Source organism: Anoplopoma fimbria, chromosome 6 (genome assembly GCF_027596085.1).
Source record: "Anoplopoma fimbria isolate UVic2021 breed Golden Eagle Sablefish chromosome 6, Afim_UVic_2022, whole genome shotgun sequence".
In the NCBI taxonomy this organism is placed as follows: Eukaryota; Metazoa; Chordata; class Actinopteri; order Perciformes; family Anoplopomatidae; genus Anoplopoma; species Anoplopoma fimbria.
The window spans coordinates 14,492,716-14,511,322 of NC_072454.1; the positions used below are offsets into that span (position 1 = coordinate 14,492,716).

The following is an 18,607-nucleotide window of genomic DNA, read 5'->3' on the forward strand; positions in this document are numbered from 1 at the left end:
ACGGCAGAGAGCAGACGCCATGTGTCTCTGAGGTGGAGGCAAAATGAGGCTTCGAGAAGCAGCTGAAATTTAGAAGAGGAGTGCGGGATTGGACTAAACCACATAAAGTGCAGAAAATCCCTTCTAATGGCGCGTAATTGGTTCTGTAATATCATTACAGGCGGATAATGGCCAGTTACAGGGCCCCGCGCTATTAAGGGTTTCCCTGGCGTGCAGCGTTTATGTTATTAAAGGGGGAATATAATGATATTTTAGTTATTAAATGCGCGTAATTAATTTATGCACCACTGAAAATAAAGTTGTTATTATGACCTCAGTGTGGTGCGTGGAGAAAATTGAAATCAAATAACGGTTGATAACTTTATCCCAATATTTGGTCTAGACAACTCCGACAAGAGTGCAGGCCTGACGTGTGTGTGTGTGTGTGTGTGAGTGTGTGAGTGTGTGTCTACTTCCTGTCAGCGGCTTTCCTTTCCATCCAGATGATGCTTAAGTGACTTAATGAAATTACACTCGTTGGTTAGAAACAATTTTACAAGTTAACTTTCAGCAGCTTTTGCTTTTTATGCTGGACTTCATTTCAGGACCTTGGTCAGCTCCAAACATCCACACGCCAGTAAGACATTTTCACACTAAATAAATAAATCTACCATCATTATTCTAGTGGAAATGGATTTACCACAACACCGACATATGTTTTGCTTGGTAACCCTAATTCAAGGGCTGATAATGTTCTTCAAAATACAATGTTTTTTTATAACATTGTTTGGTGCTAATTCTATAGTTCTTCCTTTACTCTAATTCTGTTCAAATAACCAAACATGGAAAAAACACACCGTTACAGAGGTTTAATATATATACAATAAATGCAAGACAATGCATCATTCTTTACCCATTATAAAATATGGCAGCTACATTTTTGACAATATTTCCACAAACAGGAGGTAGATTTGAATTTTACTGAAATCAGTAAGAAATATTGGTGATTTCAAAATCTACAAAAATCCGTGGCGATCTAGTCATATTTACAAAGTGACACACTACTCCCCTATTATAGCTTATAGAAGCATATTACAAAATCTGACACAAGTGAAGCTGTCAAATCAACGACATATTTGAGAGCAAACACCACAACACATATCTCTGAGTAATTCATTCACAAGGTTATACAGTTTTAACTTTCAGGCTAATATAAAACAAATGAATTCAAGTATAACCAGGAACAACAATGAAGCAATTCCGATATGTGAAAAAACACAAACCACAAACCCACTCACATGGCAAGTGATTCCCTTCAAGATGTAGTTAACTGATAATTGGTAACAGCATGATTTTATCAGCTAAACAAACTATACTATTTTACAGTAAAATGTGTTAATATGGTTCTTCCATTACAGACCCTTTTTATTCAAGTTTGATCAATGTATTTTTTTTTAGACAGACGTCTCAATTTGACAGAATATAACAATTTTTTTTTATGAAAAACAAATGAAAGATGTTCTAGATGTTCTAACTGTACAGACTCAAAGTTCAGGTTTTCCTCAACTTTAATCTGTGCTTCCCTCAGCGGAAGTGCTCCTTCAGTCTCCACGTGCCCTCCTGGCCAGAAGCCCTATGGAAGTCACAGATGCTCCTGAGCAGCTCTCTGAAGACAGGCGCCTGTTTCTCGGTCAGTCTTGGTTTGAAGTACTCCAGCACTTCCTGGGTGGTGGCCTGTCCGTCTACATTTGCCTGGAAGGCTATGAAGTTGCGTACATCCACCAACAGCTCGTCATGCTCAGTGGGCGGAGCTGGGGGGGAGCTCCTTCCTGGAGCTCCAGACTCGTCCTCCTCTTCTTCTTCTTCTTCTTCTCTTTGGCTGGAGGGCACATTGAGGTGATTACGGGCTTTAATCCTGGCCAGCAGGGAGGAGGAGGAGAGTGGGGTGGTGTTTATGTCACCTTCTGCGCCCTCCCCACTAAAATGAGCTCCTGAACCAGGCTTCTTTGACACAGACTTCTTTACAATAGCAGCATCCTAAAGAGAGAAACAGATGAATTCACACAACATGGCATCACAAATGCAAAATACTGCCATAAATATTCTGTGCACCCTTTCATAATAACACTGCTGTTACCTTGCATTTGCCCGGAGTGAGGACAGACTGAGAGGAAGGTGCAACCAAAAGAGAATTATTCTTTTGCCCAAACCGTTTCCTGAGAGAGAAAACAAAGGAAAAATTGAGATGTGTTATTTACATGAGATTAGTGGAGCTCTGAACAACCCAAGTTTGTCAGTGTGAGACTTTGTACCTTGCAGGTGGAGGAGGGGGTCTATTGTAGGACAGCCTGCACTGCTGGCGAGAAACCTTAAGCGCTTTCAGGGCATCTTTGGCCACCCTGTTGGCTTCTGCCTCTACAAGGACATAGTCAGGGTTGGAGGACTCCATGATGGTGTCATGCTGCATCACACTGTGGATACCTGAAGAAAATAAGAGTCAACAAAGAAGCTTATTTTACACAAAACTTAGTAAATAACCATGTCTGATATGGCTGATGGAGTTTGTGCACAAAAGGCCTACCAGATTTCTTGAAGAGCTTTGCCAAGACATAATCATCTGATTTCTTCCCCGTCTCATTGTCTTCACCCTCTGCTTTCTCAAAGGCTTTTTTCTTCACCAAGTGAGAAATGCGGTGGCCTTCAAACCGAGAATCCTTGGAGTGTTTACGCTTCTTATGTTTGCGTTTGTGTTTGTCCGAGTCAACCGAGTCACAGTGCTTCCTCTTTTCCCTGTGTTTCTGCGGGCTACTCAGGGTAGAGTCTTTGTCTCTGGGTTGGAGAGAGCTGGATGAGTTCACTGCTAGCTTGGCTCCATCCCAGTTGCTGTTATTTTGTCCTGTATGCTGTGCATTTGCTGAAGTATTTGGCTCTATATCCAGGCAATTTTGGGTGGTGCATTGACTGTCTGTCGGGTCATTTGGTTTACCAGGAAAGTTTTTTCGGCTCTGAGGAGTGTTTCTCAATGCAGGAATGTTTTTTGTTCCATTCTGGTTTGCTAAGGAGTGTTTATGCATTTGACTGCCATGGTTCACAGTGTGTGATGGCCTCTGAGGTTTCTTGGGTGCCTTGACATCAGAACCTGTACCTGTATGACAATCAAAACAAAACCTGCTAGGTGAATTCTTCTAAAGGGAGCCGCCACAGAGGGGGTCTAATAACCTAATAATTGGAAAATAAAATGTCTCTCTTGTGAGAAAAAAAATAAACAAACAACAAGAAATATCTGCAGACCTGCAAATAGGGCACTGGTCTCTGTTCCCTGAGCTCCATCAGGGTCGGACAGTGTGAAGAGTTCATAGATGTCGTTAGACTTGAAGAACCGTCTTTGTTTGGGGTCCTTCAGAACGCGGTTGGTCAGAAACTGTTTGAAGATTTGTCTGAATGAGAACAGATAAAATATAGAATTAGACACTTCTATGTAATTAGTTATTTTATCTCAGCAGGCAACCCTGATCATCTGTCACCATAGAGTAGTTTGGCTGATGGATGAGAAAATTAGTTAACTGCACTACTGTATGTTTCAAAATAGAATCCCTGCAGGTCTTTTAACTTGTTTTTTGAAGGCACTTTACAGACCCTAACCAAACAGAGCAACAGTTTAGAAGTCCTAGATTGGCCGTTTAATAATGCAGGAAAGCTTTTCAATTACTGAGACCTGGGATAGTGCAAGTATTAATACAGCAGTGATGTGAGCAATTAGTCATGTCATTACCAATATTCAAGTATGCGTATAGTCAATGAAAAGATAACTAAAGACAGAGAGAGAGAGAGACATAAGCATAAAAGCCAGGATCATTTTTAAAACATCTTGTTAATTTATTTCTGTCTTTGAATATCATGTGTATGAAGTGTTTATGGCCAAACATAAAAAGAAAACTGCACTCTGACCTGTGGTAAATTTTCTCCTCTATGGTCCCAGCAGTCAGTAATCTATAGACCGTCACTTGCTGCTTCTGACCGATCCTCCATGCTCGCTCCCGTGCCTATAAACAACAAAATAAATTCAAACAAATGACTATGGTTCATTATCTGAAACACAGAGTCAAGGTTACTTAGGCTTATAATAAACAGGGAAAAAATAGTGAAAGCTGGAAAAGCTGGAGCAGGAAATGTAGGTAATTTTAAGCTGCAGGTAACGCAAGAACGAACAATCGAAATTCCTGAGAAACAATGAACCTAGTCATTTTGTTATTTGAACTATTAAGTGTGTGTCTGTGTTTTTGTGTGTGTGCATCGGTCTTACCTGTGTGTCGGTACTGGGGTTCCAGTCTGGGTCATATATTATGACTCTATTGGCTCCAGTCAGATTGACTCCCAGACCTCCGACTTTAGTGGTCAACAAGAAGATAAAAATGGATTTGTCCTTTAAGAAAAAAATGGCAGTGATTAATAAAAAATCATGTCCACAGTTTTATGCCTCTTTTGTTAATCATATAAATAAATACATTAGTAAATTTGTGAAATGTATTAAGAAGACGTTTTGGTTTTCTCAAACTAAACCCCTATTTAGAGAGAATCAGAGAGCTTAATCTGAATTTGGCTTTTGGTTACTTGATTCTCCCTATAGAGAAAAAAAAAAGAAAGTCAGACAAACTCTAAAATACTGATACATTTAGCCATGCATTTAGACAAAATCAGAGGATTTATAATTATTTATTAGTCATCATTTTAAAATCTTTCTTTTGAAGACAGAAACAATAAGGTACATCCAGTTTGAACAACAGATTGTCATCAAGTAGTGTTTCCACCTCAGGGTGAGCAGGGTTCCACTGATGCATTCTGTCCCTCAGGACGGGATTTTCATGGGAAACACTTAAACCCCATTAGGGATGAATAATCCCTACCTCGTTGTACCGAGCGATGAGGGGCTGTCGGGAAGCTATTGTGGTAGTGCCGTCCATTTTCACATACGAGTAATTATTCTCCGTCACAAATACCTCCAAGATTTCCAACATCTGGAAAGAAGATAAAGACAGCAGAGAGACGGTGAGAAAAGAAAAACAGGGAGAGAAACACGGAGAGGAAAAGAGGGGCTGAGGTTTGGATTATCTCTAAAAGGATTAGAGCAGATTAATATTACATGGACAGAGATACCGACAGGGAGGGTCTCAGGTTCCCTCTGAGGTATAATCTCATTGGTATTGACTGCAACAGCTGGGGCCTCGCTCACGTACACTCTCTCGCTCTCTCACACACACAACTATAGAGGCACATATGTTGTAGGTAGCCGGCAGTAAATACAAAGACAACATTTACAAGTGACATGACAATTTAAGACCTAAATAATTTAATTTGACCCAGGTTGGAAATAACCAGTTATGCCTATGCAAAATATTAGTTTGATTGATAGAAACCATTCTATAATATTAGCATTATGTATACATGCAGAAGATTGATAGGTGAAACAGAAAAAACTGAGCGAAGTGTTCCTAACCTGTCTAGACTGAGTGAACAGCAGGACTCTGTGGCCCTGTTTGAACCAGAGTCGCAACAAAGACTCCACGACTATCAGCTTGCCGGAACGTTTCCAAAAGCCAAAGTGTTCCTCTTTAGTTAGCTGGTCCTCTGGGATTCCCCTCAATATCCGGGGGCCGCCGGAGAAAAGGTCTGGGTGGTTACAGATCTTACGTAGCGCTATCAAACCTGAGAATATCTGAAAGGCACAAAAAAGAACAAAGGTTTAGACAGTTTCCTTCAATTACACAGAATTGGGGGCAGGTGACGAACCTGGCCATTCTACAGCGTTGCACCTTTAAACAAATAAACACATTTACTTTAGTTTATAGGAATTAGTCACATCATTTATTTACGGACAATAAAGGCCGTGTTTTTTGATAAAGGCCCAACGGCCACTGCATTAGTAATGGTGGTTAATGGACTGAGAGTGACCACTGAATATGTCTATAAGAGCACATGTGTGTGTGTATGTGTGTGTGTGTGTGTGTGTGTGTGTGTGTGTGTGTGTGTGTACAATCTGCTGTGGTCACGCCTTGCTCTCCAACCACGTCCATTTGGTCAGTGGTGATAAATGGTTGAGTCGCTCTCTCTCCAGGGTCTGGCTAATGTGAGAAGAACAACTACACAGCTTCCTTAAAGTATGCATCTTAAAAAAGACTAAAGTCAAGCTATTAAGGGTTTAACAAAATTAACATGGCCAAACAAATAACTATTCCACTAATGCCTCTTCAAGGTGTTTTTCTTTAAGTGTACAGAGTTCATAAAAACACACAGAAATACATTTGACTAATAGAGGTGAACTGATATTCATCAGTTAGGAGGTTAAATAATGAATAAGGCAAGTCTTGTTCCTGGAAGTCTTGTACTTGGCGGAGAGTTTTGCTGTTCTTGTCTTTATAATAGAGTGTGGGTCAACACCAAGAGCCCAAATTGAAGACGCATAAAACAAACAAAGTGAACCCGTTTTAACTATGAAAGCGAATCTTACGTGCATGTCCCCGTTAAGCATCTGGTAGACCTCTTTGGAATCCAAGAAGCTCTGATAAACCTGCCGCTGGTCCTCTGTTAATCTGCAAAACAAAACCTACACACACACACACACACACACAGCAGTTCAAAAGTGTGTAATAAGCAATGAACATCCACTTTAAAGCCCCTTGATGAAGTGCAGTGTAAGAGGAGAGAAATTAGAGGGAAGCAACGTGTTTTTGGAGCCACCACTGTCCCGAGGGACTCACTTAATGAGCCGAAGTAGACCGAGAAGTCAACCAGCGTCAGCCGCGTGGACAGACCAGGGACCAGCCACCTTAATGAATACCTGCTCCTTTTACTTTACTAGGACTTTATTAGCTGGCTTCACCTGACAAGGGCCTTGCACATTCATCAAATAGTCCTTAGACGTGGCACATGCAGTCACATCCAATCAGATAAACACCTCCCCAGTTAAAAGAAGTAGGCGTAAGAGGCTGTTCGATACTTAGATAGAACGGGGTCAAATGTCCGAGAGTAGCATGAATACCTGTTCATTTTTGTCAGGTAAGGAGAGGTTGGCCTTGACATCTGCCTTCATTCTTCTGAGCAGGTAAGGATTGATGGTGTCCCTCAGCACGCATGCACACTTAAATGCCGTTTGGACCTGAGAAACAACACAAACAAACTGCTTTAAGACAAAAGCAAGATTCAGTTCAGGGTGTCAAACAACCACACCGACAGTCACACCTGTCAGTGTGGATGTTTCCTGAGGCATGATTGTCGTTTAGTCCCTCCTCTGCCCTCTCTCATCACCTCCGGCATGTTGTCGTCCCTCTCAGCAGCACAAGCCATTAAATATTGATCAGAGTGCTGTTGGTCTCGAGGGACAAAGCCCTCTTCTTTCATCAGCACTACTGGCCAGCTCCATTGGAAACAGAGCGGGAGCTTCGGTCCCACCCCCAACACTAGGGGCCCAAAGGCAAATGTCCTGCTACACCTCATCCAGAGTCAGTACTTAGGGCCGGTTAGCCTTTTAAACATTAACTCACTGGGGGTCCACAGAGGAATCAAAGACACCCTCTGTAAAGCTGGAGGGGACAATAATATGGTGGGATTTAGGGCTCAGTGGAGGTCAGAGTGGAAAAGAAGAAGAGGAGGGCAGCAGATGAACCAGTGATCTCTGCACAGGCTGCCGAGTTTATTCACATGGGGATGCAAACACATGTTTCAGTAATGGATCCAGCGTCCAAATGCTCATCCAGTCCCCCCATCCACATGCGTTTTTTTGCAATAGATCTACTTGTACATACACATGAACATCAGCCGAGGGCCTGCTTTGCTGTTCTGAGAACTTGGAGAAGAGGATAAGGCAGCAGAGCTTAGCCCTCTCTGACCATTTAATAACATTAATAATTAGTAAAGGTTTTTATTATCGACAGCGGAAGAAGCATCAATAGCCGGCTTAAATAATTAAATCCATACAGTCAGTGGGTTATTAACGATTGAGCACTAATGACAAAGGGCTACAATTTAGCTCACTGACTCTCCACTTTAGCCTCTCCCTCTATCCCTCTCTCTCTCTCTCACACACTAGGGATGTACTGAAGTTCCTTTGCATGGACCTACATTATCCTGCACTGCACTTAATGGCTCTGTTGCTCCACCATCCCTCCTTCCGTCTTTAATCCTGCTCTCCAAAATTGTGCCGACATGCATGTGTGTGACGTGTGTTGTCAAGCGACTCTTTAGTCCTTCCTTGCTCCCTCCTCCTTATGCTAAGGTAATAGATTATAGGTAGGGCTGAATAGAATACTTCCAAGCTTCATTCATAGCGTTGACATTACAATTCTAAATCAACATTTAAATGCTGTGCAGCTTTTTTGCAGATAAAGATTAAGCTACACCGATCAGTGTTTTCCCTTTTTAATTCTGCAGGCACATCCTTGCTGAAAAATTATGAGCGGTGCTTCTAAAATTTCAAAGCATTACAGATTTTTGTGTTTTCCCTATTATCATTTTTAAAGTCATTTTTAACCCCTATTTTAATTGAAAACAGAACATTTTAATAACATTTTAAAATTCAAAATACAAGATAAAGCAAAATGACATCCTTATGCTCAGCCTTTTTTTACACCTGGTTTCTGCTTTGCTCTTTTTTTCTGAAAATGTGAACCATGTCTCAAATTAGTTGAAATTTCATGATGGATTTATTCTACTACCAGCCTTCATACTTCAAAATTGGGCCAAAAAAATTTAGGAACAGAATTTAAACAATCCTAATTTTGCATTTGTGTGTTCCAGTACCTGCACAGGTGAGGCATTGCTGTATCCTCCCATGGTTATTGGCACAGAGAACTGCTCCATGAAGACAGGCAATGACCCCAGTTTGCCCGGGAAGACGAAGTCGAACAGAGACCACAGTTCCTTCAAATTGTTCTGCATTGGAGAGCCCGACAGAATGAACCTGTGGGGAGTGCGAAACTAGAGAGAGGGAAGAGAGAGTGTATGTTACGTGTCTTGAAAGATCGATGTGATGCCATAGCAGGTTAGAATGTGTGTGTGTTCATGAATATGTCTGTGTTTTGCGAAAAATACCTGTTTGCAGGCGGTGGTAACTCCAGCATTTGGATTCCTGATCTTATGGCCCTCGTCCAGTATAATGTAGTGCCAATCGAAACGCTGCATGATGTCTTGCATATTCCTCACAGCTGAATATGAGGTTATCAGGATACCATGACATGCTGCTATCTCTGGAATAAGCTTTTCCTGCAACAAATAAAATAAAAAAAACACGTAAATAATTAGAGCTTTTTGTTTTTTTCAATGTTTAACTGTCTCTGGTAGCTTGGGCATCGAAGCAGGGCATCTACTTTAATGTAGATTGAGGAGAGAAGTGAAGAGGGAGAAGGTTGGGAGATAATGCTGCAAAACAGACCTCTAGTGCCCCCCAGAGGAAAAGAAGACACTGTAGAAAACTTAATTGTGAATCTGAAAATCAAACACAAACAAACAGACAATTACCTTTTTGCTGGTGAACGAGCCAGTTTCATGTAGTACAGCCACTCTAAAAGGAGGCCACCATGTGTGAAACTCCATTACCCACTGGTGCATCACTGTAGCTGGGCACACGATAACCGTCGGACCCAGACCAACATATCTACAACCAAACACACAGCACAGAGATGTTTACTTGCAAACCGGCGATTAAGATGGCTAACAAGGGAACTCAGGGTTCATTTAACTTTGGATAACATCAGCAAATTTCATAAGCAAATTACAGTCATAATTTTTATACCAAATTATAGAAAATAAAGGCTTTCCCAATAAGTGGAAATGAGCTTTGCTTGCATGTAAAATGTGTGATGCATTCAGGCATTAGATAATTAGAAGAAGCTGAGTGTCCAGGTACAATAATGCAGCAGAATCATCCTACTACACAGACATGCATGCATAAGGACACACTAATGGGCTGGTATGAACCCCTGCCCGGTGGAAGCTATTGATACTTGGCCATAATTGAGTTTGCGAGCAATCAATTTGTGGGCGTCTATAGTAGACAGAGTATTGACCATCAGGGAAGCTCCACCTCCCAAACGCACGAGTGTCGTTTGTGCGGTAAAAACAGATCATCACCACAACTGCGTCATGTTAGTCATGGTTGATTTGTTGTGACACACCTGCTCTATTCCCAGTTCATGAGTCAAACATTTATTTTAAGTGTTCATGAAGACACTCACTCTACTCTAACACACACACACACACACACACACACACACACACACACACACACACACACACACACACACACACACACACACACACACACACACACACACACACACACACACACACACACAGTGTCAGTGTTTTCTCTGATGTCTGCAGTAAGAAAGTGAAGAGTCTGATAATTGAAACATGTTTAATAATTCAGATGAACACTCTCAAGCAGAAATCCCCCTAATCAAATATTCATACCATACAGACACACAGTCTCTGGCCACAGTTTGGTGTGTGTGTGTGTGTGTGTGTGTGTGTGTGTGTGTGTGTGTGTGTGTGTGTGTGTGTGTACCTATAGTTGGATCCTCTGGTCCTCAGTTTGCTGTAGCTCAGTCCAGCCAGAAAACAGATGACCTGAATGGTTTTACCCAATCCCATCTCATCTCCCAGGATGCCGCCTGCCTGCTGACAGTGGAGTTCCCACATCCAGCGCACACCTGTCTGCTGATACCTGACAATGTGATAAATACCTCAGCAAATAACTAAGAAAACCTGTGCATGACAGTCATATATAGTACTATGATATTATTAAATCCATGCAAATAAAACACACAATTTGCAGTAAATTTGGACAAACATGGTGCTTTAAGAAAGACAAGGCCAGCAAAGAAGCACAAGAAAAGTTCTGAATAGATACAATGACATTTAAAAGTTGGTTTGGTAAACCTATATGTATCAACTAGCTAAACTTAAAGTTGCCACAGTTCTTCCTAAAAGTGGTTTATAACAGCAGACTGACAAAATGACTTACCAATGAATACTACTGACCTAAAGTAGCACTACGTGAATCAAGTTAATGGTGTCTTGATGAAATAATTTTTGGTTAATCATTACAATTTAAGGACAAAGGTTTTTAAAAGCTGTTGGTGTGTAATGGACCAAGACACTAAATAAAGTACACAGATATTGTTTATACATTTATTATTTTACAGCTATGAGTTGTATACTATCACTTCCTTACAACATCTGTACATATTTGAGATAACTCACAATGTTTCATATTGAACTTACTTGTAAAGTTTTTTCCAGAGGAAACCAGGCACTTTGAAGCCTTCGTCAAATTCTTCATCACTTTCATCCGAAAGCTCCTCGCCTCTTTCTCTCTTCTCCTCTCTTTCTCGAAGACGTTGTCGCTTCCATCTCCTAGTAAGAGAATGAGTACATAATATTAAAGTTTATCAAGTGGTGAAATGCACTTCTCTATTTTACTTTGAAGAGATAAATTAGTGAGCATAGGCAACTTGGTGAGCTTGAAGTCAAAGAACAAATGCCCGCTACATCTTTAAACTGACATTATTTGCTTTCAATTCTTTATTGTTGCTTGACAATATTTTAGTTAAAGCTTTGAATGATTGATATTGTGTTAAACATCCACAATTAAATACATGTGGTGATCCAAAGCTCTTAGCCCCCAAATAATGTGAAACAATCCAAATTAATTCAGTTTTATGTTAGATTTCTCTGTCCATAGGCATTGGCGCTGTAGTATAATGGTGACCTGTCGAGGTTATGCTCTGCCACTCCATGCATACTGGGATAGGTCCAGATACATGAAACCTTGGACAGGGTAAGCAGGTATAGAGAATAGATGGATATGGAATTTACACCTCTTGCACTAACTGATTTATTTAAGTCTTGCCTACACAGGTGCATGGATAGCAAATGTTTTGAGTTGATGGTATTTCCCTTGAGGGTGGAACATCTACAGCAAAAAGGGAAATGTAAAGGAGAACAGTTTTAATGGTGCAGTAGAGAGGGCAGTTAGAGGCACAGTCGTCACGCAGCAAATGAAGATTGATACAGACAATTAGTAGTGCGAGTTCCCCAGAAAGGTGTGAGGTGGAAAGGATAAGAATCCATCTTCATTTGGGCCTGGTCCTGTCACCCTGCCACAAAACTGGTCCTTTAGCTGGGCCTGGGAGACCACACTCTCTAATTAAGTCAAGACTAAGCATTGGTTCAGTTAATTACACTTTTCTGCCCCCCCCCCACCCAACTACAAATACCGCCCACTCCAATAATATCATTCCTCGTATAAGCTAGCCTCACCATCCATGCCGTGTCTATGCGGTTGAATTGACATTCAATCACTGTAGTGCAGAAAAAGGACACATGCCAACACAATTTATTTGGCAGCTATAAATATGAAATCTCATTAGGGCTGCTCTTCCATTAATTTGAGCATTAGAGAGAGTGAGTGTATAAAACCATGTGCAGGAGGATAATTAGGCCAGTGTGAGAGCAGAGAGAGAGAAGAAGAGCAGGCAGTGAATTTGCTTAGTCAAGAAACAGCTGCCAATCTCATCTGGGATTAACTCTCCTTCTGCACTATGGAGCCAGCAGAAAGCGACTGCTTTTCGCCTTAACTAAAGGGAATAACAATAGCACATTTGCACAGCTGCCATTGCAAATGTGAAGCAAAGTTAAAGGCTCAATCTGGCGTTTGTCGAGCCTGTGATTTACAGGCCCGGATGAATGTATTCTCTTTTGAGGAAGACTTGCTGATGAAAACTTTTCGCACCTTTGCATCCAACAATAAATCCAAGAACAAATATATTGTTGACAAACTGTAAACAAATAAAAAAACTGGGGGGTCAACACAATCAATAATTTATCAAAGTTAATAGCACCAAGTACACGATCATACCTTATTCGCTGTCTGTAGTACTCCATATCTCCATCATCTTTGTTTTTTTTGTCTTGACCCTTCGCATCCGAATCCTCAGGGCAGTATTCTTCCTCACTCTCCTCTTTTTTCTTTACTTTCTTCCCCCCTTTCCCTTCCCCTTTCTTCTTGTATGGTTTCAACTGATACTCGTCTTCATCATTCTCCCCAAAGCCCTCCTCCATGGCTTCTCTTTCCTCTTGGTCAGGATCAATGCCTTCATCACTGGGCAGGTACTCTGAACCCTCGCTGTCTGTCTCCTCGCCCTCAGTGTGACGCTTCCTCTTTGGTTTAGGGAGATGTGGCTCAGCCTTAGACCGAGCCTTAGGATGGGCCTTCAACGCTGTTATCTGAAGCTTTTGTATGCGCTTCTTCATTTTTTTGGCCTTGGAGGGGGTAACAATTCTATTAGTTTTTCCACTGGCTTTATCAGGGCTGAGTTTCGAGCTCCTTTTCTTCTTGAGAAGAGGGACTCTCCTCCTCTCAGTAGCCATCTTGGCTTGGTCCGCCAAGTACAGGTCAAAGGCATTGTTTTCAGCAAGCATTACTTTTCGAGGCTCCTTTTTTTCCTCCTTCTGTTGGATTCGTGTTCCAAATGGAGTCATGTGACCCATCCGGATGAGTTCCTCCCATTCAGTCTCCTGAGAAGGCATGAGCATGCTGCCCAGTGTGGATGGCCCCGCTTCTGTACAACAGACACATTAAGCCGGGTAAGATACAGTACTGTCAAATACTAGTTCCTGAGATTAGTGTTTTTTTAGCAACTAGTAGCATTATGGATCAATGTTTTGATAAGCAGCTCCCCATAATGTTTGCATCTATTGCACGCACATGAGTTTTTAAATTTAATGTATCAGTTTGTGTTCTGTGTGATAGGAAACACACTTAACAAAGCTGTTAGCCCTCAAGGGTGCATACAAGACAATTTAGTGAGAAACACTGAATGTTTATATTTTGTGTACAAGAAAACTCCACACTGCACATCTTTCAAAACCTTTGACCTACATTTTTGTGAGTGTGTCCGGGTGACATCAGCTGAAGAAGTAACAGATATGAACAGCCATCACTGTACTGTACAGTGTATTTTGAATCACCCAAAATGTATTCAAGCCTTTGCTTACAATCTTCTATGACAATTCCTTTAAGAAGGAATGACACAAACTTGCCTTCTTGGCCACCATAACTGCAACTGGTTTAATGCTTTTAGTTAATTCAAAAATTGAAAAAGAATCATAGAAAGAAACCTCACCTTCTTCTCCATCATCTTCTGCCAAAAGCTCAGCTTCTACCCTTTCGGTATCCTCTCCTCCCAGAATGGCCTGAAGTCGCTTTTGTTTGGCTTTGACTTTCTTGAGCTGTTTCTCCTGATATAAAAGGTGTTTTCATCATTATGACAATCACTATCAACGTTATGTTAATGTAACATTATCGTACAATTTTAATTCAAATTATTATTATTTTACCTTATTTTCTTTCTGTCGTTTGACAGATTCGATCTTCCTACTGATATCTTTACTGGAGGCAGCATAGGGAGACAGCTGCTCGATAATCTTGTTGATTTGTTTAAGAGACGCTGTGACAGACCTGAAACACACATTAAAAAAAAGAGGAAGATGAATCAGCTCCTAAAGGGTATGTTGTTCATTTGAAAACAAAAAGACATAAGTGAAATGTGTGAAATTGAATGCCCTTAGTTATCTTCATCTGAGTTTACTCAGAGGTCAAGCATTCTACTGCAAATAGCAAATAGTCTTAGAGGAACAGTTTCTTATTTTACTACCACTACTAAACCTTATGATCTTTCATTAAAGGCACTACAAAAGCATGTATTGCAGTACATTGTTAACATTTCATCACGCACAAAATTATATGATACTAATATGAGTACAAATATTTTGTTTTAAAAGTATTTTGCCAATAACAAAACTTTCAAAAAAATAATGAAAATAAAAAACGTCTCTTTAATAATTGCAGTTGTTGTCCTTTACCTGACATCATCAAGCACAGAGTGGTACTCCTTCTCGGCCTCAGCTTTAGCAGCAGCCTGATTGGCCTCATGAATTGCCTCATCCACTTGCTGAAGGACGCCTTGCTCAAGGACGTCGTGGTCATACACGGCCACACCAAGGCCCTGGAGTTCATTGGCTCCAGAACTGGCAGACGCTGCTTGAATACGCTGTCGATCGATCTGCAGCAAGGCTCCAGACCTCTTACCACCTATACCCCACCACGGATGACAACACATGGTATCACAAGAGAGCCCGGAGCAACTTTTTGTGTTTATCATGAATCAGGTTGACAGATCAAAGCTTTTCATGATGTTTTTTTCCCTGCTGTCTTATGGTGCAAGAGTTGCATATCTCACCACTGTTGCCCTCCCCAGGTCCAGTGTTGGCAGGATAGGCTGCAGCAGCCTCCGAGCCCTGACTGTTTTCAGGGAAAGAGCAGACTGCTGAGCCCCCTGTAGACCCATCCTCGTCAGTCCCTCCCGGGGTAAGGGCAGCACTGGCAGGGCTGGAGAGAGAGGAGGGCACCTGGTCCTCTGAACCGTCTACAGGCATAGTGATGCAGCTGCAAACAGAGTCAGTCAAATGTGTCATTCAGATGTCAAAACTGACAATGTAACGACATGGCTCTACTTTCATAAAATATACAGTACCAGTCAAAAGTTTGGACACACCTTCTCATTCAACTACTTTGAAGAATCTAAAATATAAAACATATTCTGGTTTGTTGAGCATTTGTTTGTTTACCACATAATTGCATATGTGTTCCTTCATAGTTTGGATGTCTTCAATATTAATCTACAATGTAGGAAAAATTTAAGATAAAGAAAAACCATTGAATGAGAAGGTGTGTCCAAACTTTTGACTAGTACTGCATGATGTTTACATAATATATAGTTATTGTGGGTGCTTCCAAAGGGGTTGCAGTAGCTTGGCTCTTGGTTAACATTAAGTGACTTTAATACAAGTTAATTATCCTGAGAAAGAAAAGGGGGGAATTAACACGTCTACTGAAACAATAACCTGCTCCAGGCAAAGAAGAATATGCAAAAATAAATTAGGTACATTGCTGTAACATGCACATATAGTTGAGTGAATAACAAAGTCTCTCCCAGCTGCCCATTGTTTACGTGGCTAGGCTAGCATGCTAAGCTAACAGTGAGCCGGTGTGAATTAAACTACCAACCAGTACAGATTCATACGACGGCTGGTTGGCGTAAATGCGTCATCAGTTTGTGATACATTAAACTGAGGGTCGAAGGAACAATGACAGAAATGACTTACAAAATCTGCAGTTACACAACATCACTGCCTTGGTTTATTCCATGTTGTGCAGCTTCCGATCTTCGTTTCCGGTGCCAGCGTGCTGTCTGTTCATTGATAAATCTGCCGGACAGCGCCATCTGCTGGTGCACAGCTGCAGAGGGGTGTTGTCCTCTAGATGGCGCCACGAGGCCACTTCTTGTAGCAGAGAGAGGAGGAACTCACTTTCCCCAGTCCAATGAAAATGTTATAAGTGGACAACATTTTGACATTTTTGTTTTGCATACTCAGCTTCGGATCCAGGTAGATGTAGATTTAAGTGTTGAGAAGAGTGTTGGAGTTTTTGTGGCACAATCAGGGTGCAAGTCCAGCCAAATCTTGCATAAAGTGACTATCCAATACGCCAATTAAAATCTCAAATCTATTCTTCAGCAAACAACTATCCCTTTTTAATGGAATTTCTGACAAGCATTTTGAAAACTTCACGGTTGTCACAAACATGGGCAGCGCCAAGTACTTGCAAATCAGATGAAGTTTGTTTCCAATATCTTGCAACAATAAACGAAGGACTTAATTAAAATAGGTTCTCCGCATCGCATTTCAGTGCCTGAGCAAAGGCCAGCAATCTTTCCTAACAGTGTTATTTGTTTAAACAGACATATCTATATAGGGATGGATATTGCTGTCACCCTTGGCTCAGAAAATGTAGGAATATAGAGACACTAGTCTATTATATTTGCTTAACTAGTAAATTGGGGTCACCTTCAGTGGAACCTCTCCAGAGACACTGGAGGGGAATTGAATTTAGAAAGTACTGAACCTAAAGGAAAGTGTGTCAAAGTAAGAAGAAGAAGAAGAAGAAGAAGAAGAAGAAGAAGAAGAAGAAGAAGAAGAAGAAGGCCTTTACTTGTAGTTTAATTATAAAACCTGCATCGTGCAGAGCTCTGAACAGGTAGCCAACAGACACAGTGTTTTCTTTGCTGGTTTTCGTCTGGCTAGTTGATATAAAGGCCCACAGATAGGAGTCAGAATAAGTCAAATAAACTATCAAGCTGCTGATGAATCACCTATGGTGGGAAATGAACTGATACATTCACATGGTGTTGTGACTATAAGGTTGAGCTGCAGAGAGGAATGTAAACCTCTTGTCTGTCTTCACCCTCCAATGTTTTGTTTATTCAAGCAACACTTGACAACTTTTATCACAGAGGAGGAGATAAAATGTATGTATATGGCTGTGTTTTTCAGCACATCATAATTTAAGGAAAGTCATTTAATAGACCACACCGAGCTTACAAGATTTGCTGGGTGGCAAAGCTGTCCATCTTAACTAATCGTGTGTGCTTACCTTCTTGTGTTTTTTTGTATGCAAGGGTTACATTGATTTGTTGGCTGTTGGGGGGTAGATTGTAAATCTCAGAGGGTGCGGTGGTGTGATGTGGTGCTCTGTGCTGCTTAGCATCCAGGCTGTAGAATAACAAGTGGGATCACGATTTAAAGAGAGAACATTATGTGCTTCGTTATGTGCGAAGCATGGTGGGCTTGCTTTTCAGAGACTGTCTGAAGAGTTAGGGTACCACATCATGTTTAGAGTTGATGTGCATAACAGGTTAGCCAGGTAACACAAGACACTGTAGCATTGTTCCACAGGTGCTACATGCCATATCTTCTCTGTGTGGTGATGGAGTGTGAAGTTGTGTTTCATCCGTTATCTCCTTGCTATGTGTTTTAGCCTGTATGGCCTTCATCAGATGCCTGGAACCTGACAAATGTCTCAAGGATGAAATCATTTTACAAAGAATTTTGTGAGATTTCCTTACATTCATATTATATTACAAGGTTGCTTTATTGCCTCAGATGAACCAGTTAATTATCAGGTCTATGATCTTACTCAAAACATGACTTGTCTTGTTACTGCATTAGATTATGGTAAACTGTTTTGGGAAGGTCTTCTCTGACAGATTTCAATGTGGACAGGCTCTACTCTGACCTTTTTTGAATGTGTTGATGAATTTCAGCTGTATCCTTTTTAGATTCTTAACACTCTAATGAAGACATTTTTTTAAAACTGAAAAGCTCTTGTGTTTTGTGGTGTGTGCCCCAGTAAAAAAAGTGAACTAAGAGTATTTAATGTGATGTGTCATTTCCCCCCTCAAAATGTAGACATACAATTGTATTTTTTTATTATAGTTGTGCTGGATTTGATGTTTTTCTGGCTCTAAACTGCACAAACATTTCATTCCACAAACTTCTGAGGGGCATTTAGTTTCCCTCACACGCCATTTTTTTTTACTGAGCCTAACATGTAAATATTAGACTTTTACAAGGATATGACTATAATGGTATATATATATATATATATATATATATATATATAATATATATATATATATATATATATATATATATATAGCATTTCACTCTTCAA

The 18,607-nt window shown here is 40.8% G+C and overlaps 1 protein-coding gene across 1 annotated transcript; it reads right to left on the reverse strand.

The window, feature by feature from the left end:
• Positions 1-1,484: 1,484 nt before the first annotated feature.
• ercc6 (excision repair cross-complementation group 6) lies at positions 1,485-16,309 on the reverse strand. The gene is made up of 22 exons (XM_054599970.1): positions 16,201-16,309; positions 15,276-15,481; positions 14,899-15,127; positions 14,374-14,494; positions 14,160-14,274; positions 12,893-13,595; positions 11,257-11,388; positions 10,538-10,696; positions 9,490-9,625; positions 9,064-9,234; positions 8,773-8,949; positions 7,016-7,132; positions 6,485-6,580; positions 5,474-5,692; positions 4,884-4,994; positions 4,283-4,402; positions 3,928-4,022; positions 3,271-3,416; positions 2,561-3,124; positions 2,292-2,460; positions 2,117-2,195; positions 1,485-2,016 (listed from the first exon to the last, which is right to left on the reverse strand). The coding sequence occupies exons 2-22, from the start codon at positions 15,469-15,471 to the stop codon at positions 1,564-1,566; spliced, it is 4,308 nt and encodes a 1,435-aa protein (XP_054455945.1). The 5' UTR covers positions 15,472-15,481; positions 16,201-16,309; the 3' UTR covers positions 1,485-1,563.
• Between the last annotated feature and the right edge of the window lie 2,298 nt (positions 16,310-18,607).

Bases quoted from the DNA above. Each gene is read 5' to 3' on its own strand.
- ercc6 (XM_054599970.1), bottom strand. From the start codon at position 15,471: ATGCCTGTAGACGGTTCAGAGGACCAGGTGCCCTCCTCTCTCTCCAGC. The intron at 15,128-15,275 runs GTGAGATATGCA...GGTGGGGTATAG, and splicing joins ACCTGGGGAGGGCAACAGTG to GTGGTAAGAGGTCTGGAGCC. The intron at 7,133-8,772 runs GTACTGGAACAC...GTTGTTTCTCAG, and splicing joins GCAATGCCTCACCTGTGCAG to GTCCAAACGGCATTTAAGTG.